At 38.5% G+C, this 14,475-nt stretch overlaps 2 protein-coding genes across 4 annotated transcripts; one reads left to right on the top strand and one right to left on the bottom strand.

The window, feature by feature from the left end:
• The first annotated feature begins 1,921 nt into the window (after window positions 1-1,921).
• Window positions 1,922-10,097, top strand: LOC141838599 (cyclin-T1-3-like). 2 transcript variants are annotated; one of them, XM_074726130.1, is made up of 8 exons: window positions 1,922-2,097; window positions 3,292-3,374; window positions 4,482-4,810; window positions 5,643-5,724; window positions 6,869-7,003; window positions 8,222-8,397; window positions 8,477-8,628; window positions 8,892-10,097. In XM_074726130.1, exons 3-8 carry the CDS (start codon window positions 4,584-4,586, stop codon window positions 9,848-9,850), a joined length of 1,731 nt encoding a protein of 576 aa, XP_074582231.1. In that variant the 5' UTR covers window positions 1,922-2,097; window positions 3,292-3,374; window positions 4,482-4,583; the 3' UTR covers window positions 9,851-10,097. The 2 variants fall into 2 exon arrangements, with proteins under 2 accessions (XP_074582231.1, XP_074582221.1); XM_074726120.1 differs by having other exon boundaries at window positions 3,292-3,409.
• Window positions 10,098-11,158: 1,061 nt separating this feature from the next.
• Window positions 11,159-13,237, bottom strand: LOC141847731 (acidic leucine-rich nuclear phosphoprotein 32-related protein-like). Of its 2 annotated transcripts, XM_074735813.1 has the most exons (3): window positions 12,515-13,237; window positions 11,438-11,592; window positions 11,159-11,344 (listed from the first exon to the last, which is right to left on the bottom strand). In XM_074735813.1, exons 1-2 carry the CDS (start codon window positions 13,178-13,180, stop codon window positions 11,443-11,445), a joined length of 816 nt encoding a protein of 271 aa, XP_074591914.1. In that variant the 5' UTR covers window positions 13,181-13,237; the 3' UTR covers window positions 11,159-11,344; window positions 11,438-11,442. The 2 variants fall into 2 exon arrangements, with proteins under 2 accessions (XP_074591914.1, XP_074591906.1); XM_074735805.1 differs by lacking the exon at window positions 11,159-11,344 and having other exon boundaries at window positions 11,437-11,592.
• Window positions 13,238-14,475: the final 1,238 nt, after the last annotated feature.

The following is a 14,475-nucleotide window of genomic DNA, read 5'->3' as shown; positions in this document are numbered from 1 at the left end:
TTTCAACCGTCATGTCCCAAAAGTCTAAGTATATTTTATCCTATTTTTATGAAAATTATAAAAATATATGATAATAAAAGATTTAATATAATTAAAATACGAGACCATCATTAATTCTCGTATATTTTATATATCTATGTGTACAGCACAATTTCAAACAAAACTACGTACTCTAAGTAAAAATATGTAATATTCATTCCACCCAACAAAGTATATCTAATCATCAATTTAATCCATCCTTTACCTCATTTAATTAACTAATCAACTTGTGCTCTAAATGGGCTTGCGCCTGGCGGTGAGGCTCATGGAAATGCATGTAGGGTTCGTGCCTTTGGAGTTCGGGCTCCATATTCTATTTTATGATTATGTTTTAATACAAAAAATTCATGCCAAACTACCTTTAAATAATTTAAAATTTTACTAAGTTATTGTTTTTTTTTTGTAAAGAACATGCCTCTCTTTATTCCTTACACAATACAATAGTTTTTAAATTAATTTGCAAATAATTTTCTTGTTGTATTTTTTAACTTGATAGGTTTACTCAGGCTCTTAGCAGGTGGTGAGCATAGCATAACCTGATTATGCTCGGGCTGTGCTCGGCATAATATATTTAGAGTCATATTAGACTAAGGAGATTCGATGAAAGTTGGAACATCATGTGTTTGGTTCGTCCATTGGCATCTCTATATTCTCAGCATGCATTAAGTTTTGTCACAGCAATAAATTTTTTTTTTAAAATTTATCCATATTTTAAGGATTTTATAATTGGGTGTTGTCTATTTGTAATTTGCGTTGCTACTACAGAATAAAATACTTAATCTCATTCACCACTGAGCTCTTACATCCTTCTTTCCAAATCAACATCAATTTGTACAATCAATCCTACTAGCTAGGTGACATTAGATATATATGGCTTTCCAAAAGCATATTTTGGGACCACTAGATGGCAAAACTGAAGAATGTGCAAAAAATTTCAGAGTAATGAACTCCGATATACGCACGCCCCAAATTGATCACTTGAGGCGGGGTGTGGCAATGCTGCAAATTAATTATATGGTCATGCAATCATACATCAATGAATGTATCGCTTGCTGTAAATCCTTAAATATGCAGTTGATTTTGTTCCAGTTCTATCGGAACCCGCGATATTCATCTGTTCCACTGTAGGTCTGATTCCAAGAAATTAAACACTGTGGAGTATGTAGGCGTGCAACCATCCAGAGTTGCAAAAAAGCCATGGTACGAAAGGAAGTCGCGCCTTTGAATTGCATGCCGTTGTCTTTTTTTTCTTTTTTCTTTTTGTATTTTAATGCAGTGTCGGAGTGGAGCAGGCGACAATCATCTGGCAATTGTTGAACGAGCAACGTGAATGGGCATCGAGCGAGCATCCGGTGTCAAAGTTGGGCGATTAGCAAGCAATGGGTGATAATTAATAACAGTTGAGCCTGCGAACGATTGACGAGCGATGAACGGCGACTAGACTAGGCGTGTGGCCGTGCGTCTTGCGAGCGATGAGCGAATCAGTGTGTCGGGGAGCATGTAAATTGTAAATCACATCAAAGATGCGTCATACGAGCGCTCAATGGGCAAGTAGCATCCGATTCCTATCCTTCTTCTTCCGACTTCACACCTCTACCAATTCACCTACTCCTTGCTGCAGCAGCAGCAGCATCAGCAGGAGGTAAACAAAACAATAAAAGAAGTATCAATCTTGTAAAAAAAAAAAATTACGACAGACGGCCATACGCGTCGCCGATATTTTTGCAGCCGTGGGATCACACCGGCTGTGCACGAATCGACGGACAGGAATGCCGGATCACATCTGCCAGGGGCGCGGACGCCGATCGGACGGTCCAATTCCTTCGCTATATGTGTTTCCCCCACTACGTCTCCGCGACTGAAACTTTCTAGGGCACGCCCAATCCCCCGATTCCTCCTCCCCTATCTTCTCTCGTCGCCGCCGACGCTGCCGCCGCCGCGAAGAGAAGGAGAAGCATCTAATATCCGCCTGAGAGAGGGTTCTCAACAACTCCCTCAGTCTCCACCTCCGTCAAGGACACGCGCTCTTCACCAGTCCGACACCTCCTTCCCATCGCGGTGAGTCCCGATCCTACACCTCATCCTCTTCCCCCTCTTCTTCACCTGCCTCCGGAACCGTACACGTTGTAGAGGCGACCTTCTCCGACGTCTCCTATCCCTCCCCATTCCTCATCGCGGCGAGGCCCGATCCGACACCTCCTCCGCATCTGCTGCATCCTAGTCGTCCTCCCTATATTGCCACTGTCTTCCTCTTCCACCACCAACATCATGCCGCATCACTTCGTCGACACCTCCTTCCTATCCTTCCTGTTCCGCGTACGCCATCGGGGAAGCCTTTTCAATACCATGCTCATTACGTTTTTTAAAAAATTACAATATTTCAAGAACTCGTCGGATGAATTGGTAAAGGGATGACCTGCTAAGCCTTTGCTCATTACTTTTTTGATTGAATTAAGCGTTAGAATATTTTCAGCTACAACTTTAAACTTTCTGACATAAAAGAATGAGCAAAGGGAGCACACATTAGGCTGATCAGTTCAAACTCTTTCCGTTTACGTTTGAAGATTTTATTGAGATTAAAACAAATACTTTCATGAAATAACTGCAAATTAGCGGTCCGGAAGAATAATTATAGTCTGGAAATAAGTTATTTTACCAACAAAATCCTTTGTTTGTTGTGTATGGATGTATATGGTTGTTTTTTTTTTTTTGCTACTTGCTATTTATTCAACCAGGACTCATGGTTTGATTGGTTCTACCATCATCGCTCTCTTTAGGGCAAGGTACAACAATCTCTAATGTACCCAGTGAATCTGGCTGGAGTTCACATATTGACAAAAACTTATATTTGCTTTTGTGTCAAGCATAGTATATCAAGAAACAAATTGGTGTTAAAGGAAATTACCAAGATTTAATCCCACCACAATTGTTGTTTCAATTATGTGGGCGTTTGGAACTCTACATGTGCATTTGGAATTTTTTAGGTCAAATATCACTATTTGTTCTATCAATATGCTTAATTCTAGTTTATTTTGACGTTGTGTTTTATTCCATATTTATCTTAAGAAATTCGCGAATTTATTGCATGCAATTAACAACTTGATTCTATTGTGATTCTTAAATGATAAGTTGCTGGAGTCTTAGACTTATTCTCTATGAATAGATGTTTTGTTTGTTATGGGGGAGGAGAAATGATGGAGAAGGGAAAGTTGATGCTTTGGTGGAACTGATATGTGTTTGCTTTGAATGCAGGATGTGTGCTTCAATTAATCATTGGCTTTATGAAATTGAAGAGTTTGTGTAATTTCTTTGTTGCTTTGGCGAACTCAACAAAGGTCTTCTACAAACTTTGTTCTGATTTTTTTTTAAGGTACCTGTAATTTTTTTAGTTTCCATGCATGTATGAAAATTATATATTTCAATAAAAACATAGTCTACCTCAAGAAAACAAAGTAAATCATAAGTTCATATGTTTATATATGCGATAAATAAAATTTTAATATTTGTCTGGATCCACACTACATCTACATGTGATTGCTATGCTTTTGCTGAAACTACCAAAAACAACATCTTGCCTATTATTGGAATATAAAAAAACAAAATTTAATCTATGTCATAGATGGTTTTTTTGCTTATCATATTGTACTCATATCATTTATCCGACACATAGTTGGGAGATGTCATTTTTATCTTGCTTTTATAATTAATGTTATTTTTTTTTATTGATTCTTAAATCTGAATTGCTATCTTCTGAAAATGGGATACTCTAGATCAAGTTAGAAATGTGATTTGAAGTTTTGTATCTCATTTATCTTGGGAAAATGTGATGCTCTAGATATATGTTCATCTTGGCCGTTCATTTTTTTATTCTTTATAATTGTAAGTTGGACTATTTTCTATGATAAAGTTTCAATTTTATTTGATTCCCATCCTATTATAGTTCTCATTTCAGCATGGCAACGTCGATGTTTTACTGATATTATCATTTTGCTATTATGCTAAAAATTATTTATGGTCATACATAGTAGAAGATTAAGTTAAGCAAAGGAATCTAAATTATTCTGGAAACATCATCTGTGCACAGTGGAAGTTATATAACTAGAATAATCACACTTCATTCATGTTTGTACCTTTTGAGTTTGATGAATCTTAGCTTGCTTCTAGTTAGCTAGTGCTTTAATCCCAGACCAACCCGGCTGGTTCATCCAGTTAAATGGGAACTGGTCTGGTTCTAATGGAGAGCACTTAGTAATGGTTTCGATTGGAAGAATTGGGAACCAAAAGGCTTCTGATTCCTTGTCTGATCTGGATTTAAAAATACTGAAGCCACCAATATTGATATGGAAAATCATAATAATTATATAGTCACATGTTGTTTCCTTTGTGCTAATAATTTATGTCTCATTCCTAAATATTACTTGTTTGTTAACCATCATGTGCAGGATGATCCCATTGTGTTTGGTGGCTTGACAAGCTTACTGACAGATACTAAACCAGAAAGCAATTCAACCATTTAAGTTGGCCTGCTTAATATTGTTATCAATATGGCTGGAGATTTTTCACTTCATGAAATGGCGGATGACAGTACCTTCAGGTCCTCCCATGACCGGCATGAGGAAGTTAATCTTCCTGGTGCTACTTGGTATTTGAGCCGGAAGGATATTGAAGAAAACTCCCCATCCAGGCAAGATGGCATTGATCTCAAGAAAGAAACTTATCTACGGAAGTCTTACTGCACATTTCTTCAAGATTTAGGCATGAGATTGAAAGTGTAAGTTTCCCCTAATTATATGTTCTGTGACTATGGTCTTCATCTCATCTCTTTGTTGTCCAATCAAGAAATTCTTTGAGCATGCTTTCAATTTACTTATTTTGAATGTGTAAGGATCCCACTTAGTGATCCCTCTAATGTCAATATTCTTATTTTTTGTGTGTATAATTTTTGATTCATTATGCCTTATGTACTGATAGAAACACTAGGCTTTTACTTGCTGATTCTAGTTTGAGCTTGCATCTCTACATTTTGTTCTCTTAAAATAACACATAGGAGAAACACAATTAATATGGGCACATAAAGGAAATTTGGACGTAGGATAGATGAAAATTTTACATGATATGTAGTTTGTCAGCCTGTTAAACTTGCTGAGACCTTCTAAACTGATAAAATCCATATTAATAATAGTAAGATGCTCTGCTGCAGAAAGTATGCCACTGGCAAATACTTAGATTACTAGTATTTTAAATATCATTTTCTTATTTATATGCTCTGTACTATAGATAATGATTCATATGAACATGTATGGATACTGCAAGCCCATTATGTTACTGTGCCATGCAGATACTAATGTGTCAAACCTTCAAAAGGACGCAGAAGAAACTCAACAAAAACATTGAAATTTCTGTTATTCGGAACAGTGTTTATAAACATTTGTATCTACTCTCTAATATCATTAACTCACACACAACTCATTCTGCTTAAGAGGAAAATGTTTAGTTGTATGCTTTTTTATTATGATCTTGAATCTAACACTTTGTTATATGGTTTTCTAGCATAGCTTCTATTGCATTATTGTTCTTACAAAATTGAGCCATTTGTGATCCAGACCTCAAGTAACGATAGCTACTGCAATTGTATTCTGTCACCGTTTTTTTCTTCGCCAATCTCATGCAAGAAATGATAGAAGAGTAAGTATCACTTCATTTTCACCTCCTGAATACTATGATTTTGTTTTTTTGTATTGCTTTATGTGTACAACAACACCAATTATTCTCATTTATTTGGAATTGGCTGCATGAATTTTATTCCACCATAGACTTCTTTTGTTTATTCAGAACGTGGAGATACCAACATAAATTCATTCACAAAAGGTGATAATTTGACATGGGTTCTCCTTGTGATTCCAATATGACTAAGATCAAGGTTATACTTTAGTCATATAGAGTGACCACCTAAAAATCATGTAGAAAACAATATATTGACTTTAGCTCCAGATGTTATGCCTCAACCAGCACCATTTTGATAAACACATGAACTTGACATAAAGAGTTCGTTTGCTGAATTCTCCTTTGGACTTATCCTGCCCAAAAAACACATGTAAATACATTGCTATGATGACTTCTCCTAGTGGCTGTATGGTATGAGAATACTTGCTATATGCCAGCTTTCATGCTGGTTTTCCTTCATAAGGAGAGCAATGGAACCATTGCCATTTAATTGAATTTTCTGTTCAAATTAGGGCAGATTCCCTAATACCAGCAAAGGACTGGAAGCTAGGAAGGGATCCTTATCCTGGTTTCATGTTTCTGTTATCAATATCTAAGATTGATGTTTTAGTGATCATTATATTATTTTGCTTTGGAAATAGCTTTCTGTTTATCCACTTAGGGAAGTGGTTACAATGTGAAGAGTGAGGTTATTGCTATTGAATTTTTCTAAGAATATGCCATGTAAAGCTGTTTATTAAATAAATATTGACTCCATTTAGATTTTTCTGATGGTTACGTTGACCTAATCTTTTAATTAGTTTATTTAGTTTCAATTTGGTTGCCTTTTGTTCATGAATAAATATACTAAAAGGTACGTTGATTGTTTTTTACTAGTTCTTGTTCATAGATAAATATTATTCACTTTTTATTTATTTTATCAAGCTTATTTTCAAGAAATTACCTATTTATGTATATCAGTCTTCCTTTTTCTTTTAATTTGTTGATTCCATTAAAAAACTTACATATGTGCTGCAGCTATTGACCATAGTTGCTGTGGCGTGTTACCTGTGATCCTTCAAATTTTCTTTCTTTTTTGCTTAACATTTGATGACAATTTTTGCAGATCATTGCTACTGTTTGCATGTTTTTGGCGGGAAAGGTAGAAGAATCACCAAGGCCATTAAAGGATGTCATTCTTGTTTCTTATGAGATTATCCACAAAAAGGATCCTACTGCAGTACAAAGAATCAAACAAAGGGTAAAACTTGATATATATAGATATATATATAAAGTCCTTTTTTTTTTTTTCATTTTTTTCCCTTCATAGTGTTTTTTTCCCCATTGGCAGGCCCTGAACACCCTTCTAATCTGTGTTTTGTTGGTGGGGGTAGGGTTGTAAACATTTCACAATGACCTATGATAAGCAATTAGCACAACCAGGTCATGGTAGATCTAGGTTTCATTGTGTCGCCTCATTGTCGTGATAGGTGTACATGCTAATGGTAATGAAATTTGCTACATCTGAAGGAAAATATATTTCTATCACTTGCTCTTGTATTATCAGGTCATCAGTGTTTGTAGTAGATCTCGGTTTCATTGTCTTGCCTCATTGTTGCAATAGTTGTGTAGGCATTGAGGTTTACTATATCTGAAGGAAAATGTTGGATTATCATTTGTTGATGTCAGAAAATATTAGCTTTGGTCTGCATGCTACTTTATCATTATTGTGCTTTTAGTCTGTAAAATACCAACCACTTAGCATCAGCATAAACTTGTTACCTGTTAAGTTAGCGTGCTATTTATTAAAGAATTCTTTATGAATTGTGCATGCAAAAATATTTGAAGTGAAAATTTACGGAAGTTGGCATTGAGAACATAAAAGACCATGGGGCCAGGACTAGGCAAATTTTACTTGGGTGATTAACAATGCACTTTGTTTGGTTGGTTTGATTTTGATCTTTGAAACTGGCTTCGTTGAAGGTTTGGACCTTGAGCAGTCTTGCTCATCAGTTATGCAATGCTTTGAGCAGATTGAATAATGTGACACCTTTATTTGATCCTCCTCCAAGGCTCACAAAATTTTGCGAATGAGATAAAAGAACTTTTTCTAAACTTATTCAATTCAGATAAACTAGAGAGAATGAGAATGCAGGGCAAAAAGGGAGGAATAGTGCATCAGATACAACTTAATGTCTAAGACTCAACAGATAAATTATATATGATCATTCTATTATCTTGTCTAGGTGGCTCTTGATTCATGAATAACCTGTTTGTTATTTCTGAAGCTTCTCTTCTATAGAAGTTTTTATTATATCTCGATGAATAAGTTTTAATTCAGTTTGCATAATTTCTTATTTGACTACCTGTGCATTAATTCTCACCAACTTCTCTTCTTTGCTATCAACGGTACCATGCTATAGAATTTTTATAACATTTTTCCTTGTATATTTTAATATTCAACCATTCTGCTATGTAGGAAATATACGAACAGCAAAAGGAACTGATTTTGATTGGGGAGCGTTTGGTACTTGCAACTCTAGGTTTTGGCCTAAATGTGCTACATCCATACAAACCCCTAGTTGAAGCAATCAAGAAGTTTAAGATTGCTCAAAATGCTCTTGCACAAGTTGCATGGAATTTTGTCAATGATGGGTATGAGAAAACTATTTCTCTGCTTTTCAGTTAATTTCCGTAAATGTGTATTAACTACACGCTGGAAAGGGGTATGCAGGCTGCGAACATCGCTTTGCTTGCAATTTAAGCCCCACCATATCGCAGCCAGTGCAATCTTCCTGGCTGCCAAGTTTCTGAAAGTAAAGCTTCCCTCTGATGGTGAGAAGGTCTGGTGGCAGGAATTTGATGTTACTCCGCGGCAGTTGGAAGGTATTTTTCCATTGATATCCCTGTAAATGCATAATGTATACATCTCTTTGTCTTATTATTTCTCTTTGTTTTTTTTTTTTTTGTGTTTGGATTGGATAGTATGAGATTCTGCATGTATAGATCTATTGGAAAGTTTATATTTGATAGTTTGCAATTCAGCATATTCATCTTTCTTCCTTGTTTGTCAATTTACTCGGTATTCTTCTATGCATCACGTTTTTATTTTATCATTTACTGAATTTTCTTAACTTCTCTCCTCTCAGAGATAAGCAATCAAATGTTGGAACTATATGAACAAAACCGTCCAGCACCAGCATCCCAAGGAAATGAAACCGAAGGCAGTTCTGCTAGTGGCGTGAATCACCGGGCTCCAGCAAAAGCCCCTGTCGATATCGATGAGCCTACTACACAAAGTGGATATTCTCAGGTGTCTAGAAATACTGCCACGGAGAGTGCCTGCCCTGCAAACTCATCCACTTACTCTGACCAATTTCACTCTGATAAGCATGTTGGAAGCTATGATAGTAATAATCATGGAAGGCAGGATGATCAGGGAAGGCATGAGCTGAGAGCCGGAGTTTCTGGAAACAAAATGGCAAAGGATGGTTGGCATCATGAACCCACTAATCATCCAGATATTCTAGGCAGTAGGTCCAACAGATCTGAACCTGCAGCAGAAGAATTTGCAGCTCCTTTGGCAGATGGTATGGCCGAAACAAGGGAGAGGATGTTCTTCCAGAGTCAAACTACCAAAGTCCAGTCACCTGCAATGGATGCCATAAAGAAGATTGACAAAGAGAAAGTGAAGGCCGCATTGGAGAAAACAAAAAGATCTCGGGCCGACATCACCAGAAAAATGGATCATATGGATGAAGATGACCTCATCGAGAGAGAGTTGGAACATGGTGTGGAATTAGCGGTCGAGGACGAACGAAACAAGCAGAAGAGCCACAACTGGTGCAAACCTTCATACAAGCAAGAACCCAAGAGCATTGATATTACGGAGAATGCTGAAGAAGGTGAGCTCTCTGTGGATAGCCAAGAGGCTCAGTTACCAGAACCGAGCAGCAAGAAGATGAAAACAATCAATTCCCCAGGGAAACAAATTCATAACATCCCTACCTCACGCCGCCTGAGTGGCATTGATGATTTACGATCATCAGGAAGACTGGAGCATGTTGAACGAGATCATAAAAGGTTCACGCCGGGAAATCAAGTATAACAAAATAAGGTACAACGGCGCTTTGTTTCCTTGCAGTATCCACTTGAGGCACCTCATATAGATTACTATTCATGGTTTGTAGCTATATGCGCAGAGTTCCGGATCACAATTTAGGCCCAAAATGTTGGAAAACATTTGCAATCTTCTGTTGTTTTATGATAATGGCTGTGGAAGTTGTGTGGCTTATTGGAAATTTATTGTGAAGGGAAAAAATCAAAATGTTACACTATTAATAGGACAAACCTAATCTTTATCTTATTTTTGGCAGAGTATTTGTTTATGACGGTTTCTCTCTGCTTGTCCATGTGGCTTGTTGCGTTACATCATCTAGTCATCATGTGTTTTCGTGTAGAATAGAGGTTATTCTTTACAAAAGTTTGTAGCACCCACCATCAAAAATTGAACTTGAAGAATATTATCCCTGTATTTTACTTGCCGGTGTAGAATAATAGTAGGGAGGTAAAAAAAAATCTGATCCAAATCGATGCAGAAGTTTGAATAATTCTTGTTTCATATTGGTTAGCGGGAAAAAATAGTATATATTTAAATCTTAGCTCTGTTGTGATATCTAATTTAAGTGCTAATCAGTCTGATCCCATTGAAGTTTAATTATGTAAATATGCGATTTAGTTAAAATTTTATTATTTACATAGTAAATTGCCCATTAAAATTTAAAATGCTCCGAAAGTTGCGCCAATAAATTGTGAAAATATTTGCAGTAACGAAAGAATTAAAACGATCCGTCTTGGTTACGTTAGATACTACTATATTTATATTTCATTTGTTTGGTATGATTAAAATTACATTACATCCTTGTAATAGTTCTACTTACATCTTGGTTCGCCAGAAGGAGGTGCCGCCTGCGGAAACACCCGATGCCAGGAGGACATGTCGATGCGTCTCGCCTTCACGGATAGTCTCCGTCGGCCGTATGTTGAGGAGGTCTGGGATCCTAAATCATGGAGGGCGATTGTGTGGACGATCGCGATGTGGTAGTCGCCGCAGAAGTTCCGTGGCACAAGACGAGGACGGCGGCGGGGAGGAATTTTGGATCGAAGTGTGATATGGAGACGGTTGGAAGAAGATGCCGGATGCAGAGCGGTGGGAGTGTGATTGGATGCGGCGTTCGAAGCGGGAGGACATGAGGCATGCCCAGGAGACGTCGTCAAGGGAAGACGAGGAAGTTGAGAAGAAAGGTTGTCGGCCTCGGCGGAGGAGAATGATGGGTTGCCATCGTCGTCCAATCGTCTCTTTAATTCTTTTGCTCTGGCGGAGGAGCATAAAAGAAAACGACCATGTACTGTAAATATCTCCAAGAGGAAAATGTATGCGATGCCTACACAAACTGTGCTTGTGCTAACAAAAGGGAAGTTGGAAATGTCACTTCCATTTTACCTGGTTTTACTACTAGAGTAGTTGTTGAGTAAAACATGCTCGATTAAAAAAGACCAACCTTCTAACACTAGGGATGGATGCTTCGCATTCACATTTTTCCTGATTCAAAATGAATCCGTAAACCTCATTGATCTAAACTCCCGTATGTTTGTTTTCAAAACATCATCAAAATATCCTTATAAGGTTGAATACCTTTTTTATGCCTGTCCATCTCCCACCCTTTTCCTCTTGCTGACGGTGTTATTTTCCTGTTGCTCTGGTTGATCATCCTTGGACACATTTTCGGATTCTCCATTCTCGTGTCGGCGCTTTGCTGCTCGGTTTGAAGAATGATCTATCGCATGGTCCTGCGGATTGGTTTCAATATCAGGAAACTATAATAAGAGTGTACCAAATAATTGGGAAAAAAAAAACATAAACTGAAATCTCCAAGAATACATCATGTCATAATTACTCGATTAATATTTTAAGCCTTTGGTACAAGTTGTGAAAGGCAAACCCTATAATCTCACGTCCAGGTCTAGTTATAATTACAATAAAATTATAACAACGAATGCTACTTATATTTTAAAGGATATCACTGCCAAAATCCATAAAATAACCAGAGGCAAAACTGAACTTTACCAAGAGAGCCAAAAAAAAAACGATAACAAAAAGAGGAAGCTAGTCATGGAAAAAACACATGGAAACATTACGAGACCTACCATCTTGTGGGCTCTGAATATTTTTTAGTTCTCAAGGGGATAAAACACCGTTCACGAGCCTTCTCCTAGCTAACCAAACAAGCGTATGAGGACCGCCATTATCATAGAGAGTCCAAATGGCAATTGACAAATTACGCCAGAATAAAAAAAATTCCTTGTCAAAATAAGGAAAAAGGTTCATTTCTTAATAAGCTTAAGATTCTAAAACTTGTCACAAATATCAATTAGAAATTATATATTGATCTTCAATGACTGACATGACATCCTCAGAAGGATGCATCACAAAACCCATCAGAACGTAAAATAAGGACAATGGAATGTATGCTTCACTTTTTCAGTGTATCAATACCAAATGTGAGGCAATACATCCAATAAATTTGCTGTCGGATCATACGGACAAAGTTATGCAAACACCAAGGAAAAATAACATATACGTTAAAATTTCATCGCATGTGGTAGCTTATATCAAGAGCAAACAATTCATGGATGTCAAAAGCATACATTCAGATCAGAAAAAAGTATAATTTACTGAAGAAAGAAACAACGTAAGGAAAGAAAAACATACCTCCATTTCTTGTTTTTCTTCTTCCTCACCCTCTTCTTCTCCTTCTTCTCCTCCTTCTCCTTCTTCTCCTTCTTCTTCTTCTTCTTCTTCTTCTTCTTCTTCTCCATCATCTTCTACTTCATCCTCATTATCATTTTCTTCCTCCGCTACATCCTCCTCTTCTTCCTCCTCCTCGTCTGTCTCCGGCCTTTCATTCCCATCCGTGTCCACTTTATCCAAATACTTAAGGGAAGGGATCATTCCAAAAACCTTGGAACGGTATCCCTCGATCTTGGTCACAGGGCACTCGTAGAGATCCAGCGACTCAAGGCGCAGTTTTGCTAGCTGGGAGAGGTCCTCGATCGACGCGATTCGGTTGTTAGAGAGGTCGAGGTCGCAGAGTGCCTCGAGGCCTGCTTCCACCAGCGCGGCGAGACCGCTAGCGATGCGGTTGTCGGATAGGACGAGCCGACGGAGGGAAGGGAGGTGTGGGAATCCCTCGAGGGAGGAGAGGCGAATGTTGGCGACAGAGAGGTGCTCCAGCGCGGCAAGCTTGCCCTCGAAGAGGGAAGGCGGCGGGAGGTGGCCGTCGGGACACTTCAGGGCTCCGTCGAGGGTGAGGACCCGCGGCGGCTCCGCCTGTCCCTTGAGCGCTGCCGCCACTGCTCGCTCCCAAGCTTCCGCCATCGCCGATCGCCGCCGTAAAACACTAAGGTGAAGTAAAACCCTACGTGTTGGTCCAGTTTTTTTGGGCTTTAAATGGGCCTCGTGTAAACTCGGTCCGCACACCATGAAAAAATGGACTTCCATGCTTCAGTCAATCAATTTGTTTTAAGGGTAAATGTGGTCCGTTTCATTCGAGGATGTTTTTGGTCTGATAATTTATTTTCCCAAAGCTTTAGCAAAAATGAATTTTCAGATAAAAAGAAAAGAAAAAAACAAGAATGGCCACAGAGAGCTAATTATTTATCGATCGTTTTGGCTTCAAGCTGCTTCTTTATTACGATCTCTTTTTTTTTTTTTGGTAGAGCAACACAAACGAACGACAGAGCATCACTGACGTCGTTGCTGGAGGAGACTTCTCTTCCTCCATTCGGGACCCCAACCGACGCCTCGGTAGCGGGGCGGGGACGAAACAGCGCCAGCAGAGACCTCTGAGCCTCAATTCTCTTGCGGTAGGGATTTTCGCCACCGGAGACGATACTGGTTCCGAGAAAGTTCGATCCGAAGACCTTTAATCCCATCGCGCACGTTTCACCGGATTTCTGGCTACGTTCCCCTCCTTCCTCCCTCCCTCTAACCATTATCTCGAGCCGCCGAACCTACCCGATCTCCCTCCCTCCTCGGACGTGTGTGAATTGCCTTCAAGATTCATTGGAAGCTCGTCCAATGCGACCACGGGTAGCAACTCCAGCACATGATCCTGAGGTTTGATAATTCCATGTCTGTCTTTGTCTTCGTCATCGCGGTCGATGCTTGTTGATTCTCTTGTTCTTGCCTTCTCTAACCTAAAAAAACCCATACGATTGTTCACAATCTTTATTCAAGAAGATCCACGTCTCTTCTTCACCAAAAAGATCGGTTTTTTGGGCAACTTGTAGTAAATCGTTCCAGATACACCAATATCGTCCAACTTAACTTCATCCTTAGTCTCCCGAGCTTCAGTTTGTTGGGTGCTTGAACGTCATTAAGGTCTTTCTTGAACTTACCCTATATTACTGATAAATTCCAGTACAGCGGAGCTAGGCATTGATTTCAATAAAGATAGTCCACTGCGGATTATCTTGTTTTGTTCTTGGAGAACACCTGAGATCTTTCTCTGTAGTCACAAAGATCAACTTAAGCTGCTTCTTTTGGTGGGACTGCTTCTTCCAGTGGATCCTAAATTTGGTGAACTGTTGAAGGTGGAAACCAAGAAGACTTATGGATTTGTCTTGATTGTTTAATCATGTTGCTTTCCAGGTGAATTCTACTCTCGAACA

Source organism: Curcuma longa, chromosome 1, assembly GCF_044706935.1.
Source record: "Curcuma longa cultivar G26 ecotype Majalengka, Jawa Barat chromosome 1, ITB_CL_G26_1.1, whole genome shotgun sequence".
In the NCBI taxonomy this organism is placed as follows: Eukaryota; Viridiplantae; Streptophyta; class Magnoliopsida; order Zingiberales; family Zingiberaceae; genus Curcuma; species Curcuma longa.
Note: the sequence above shows the minus strand (reverse complement) of the source record. Positions and strands in the feature narration are given on the sequence as shown.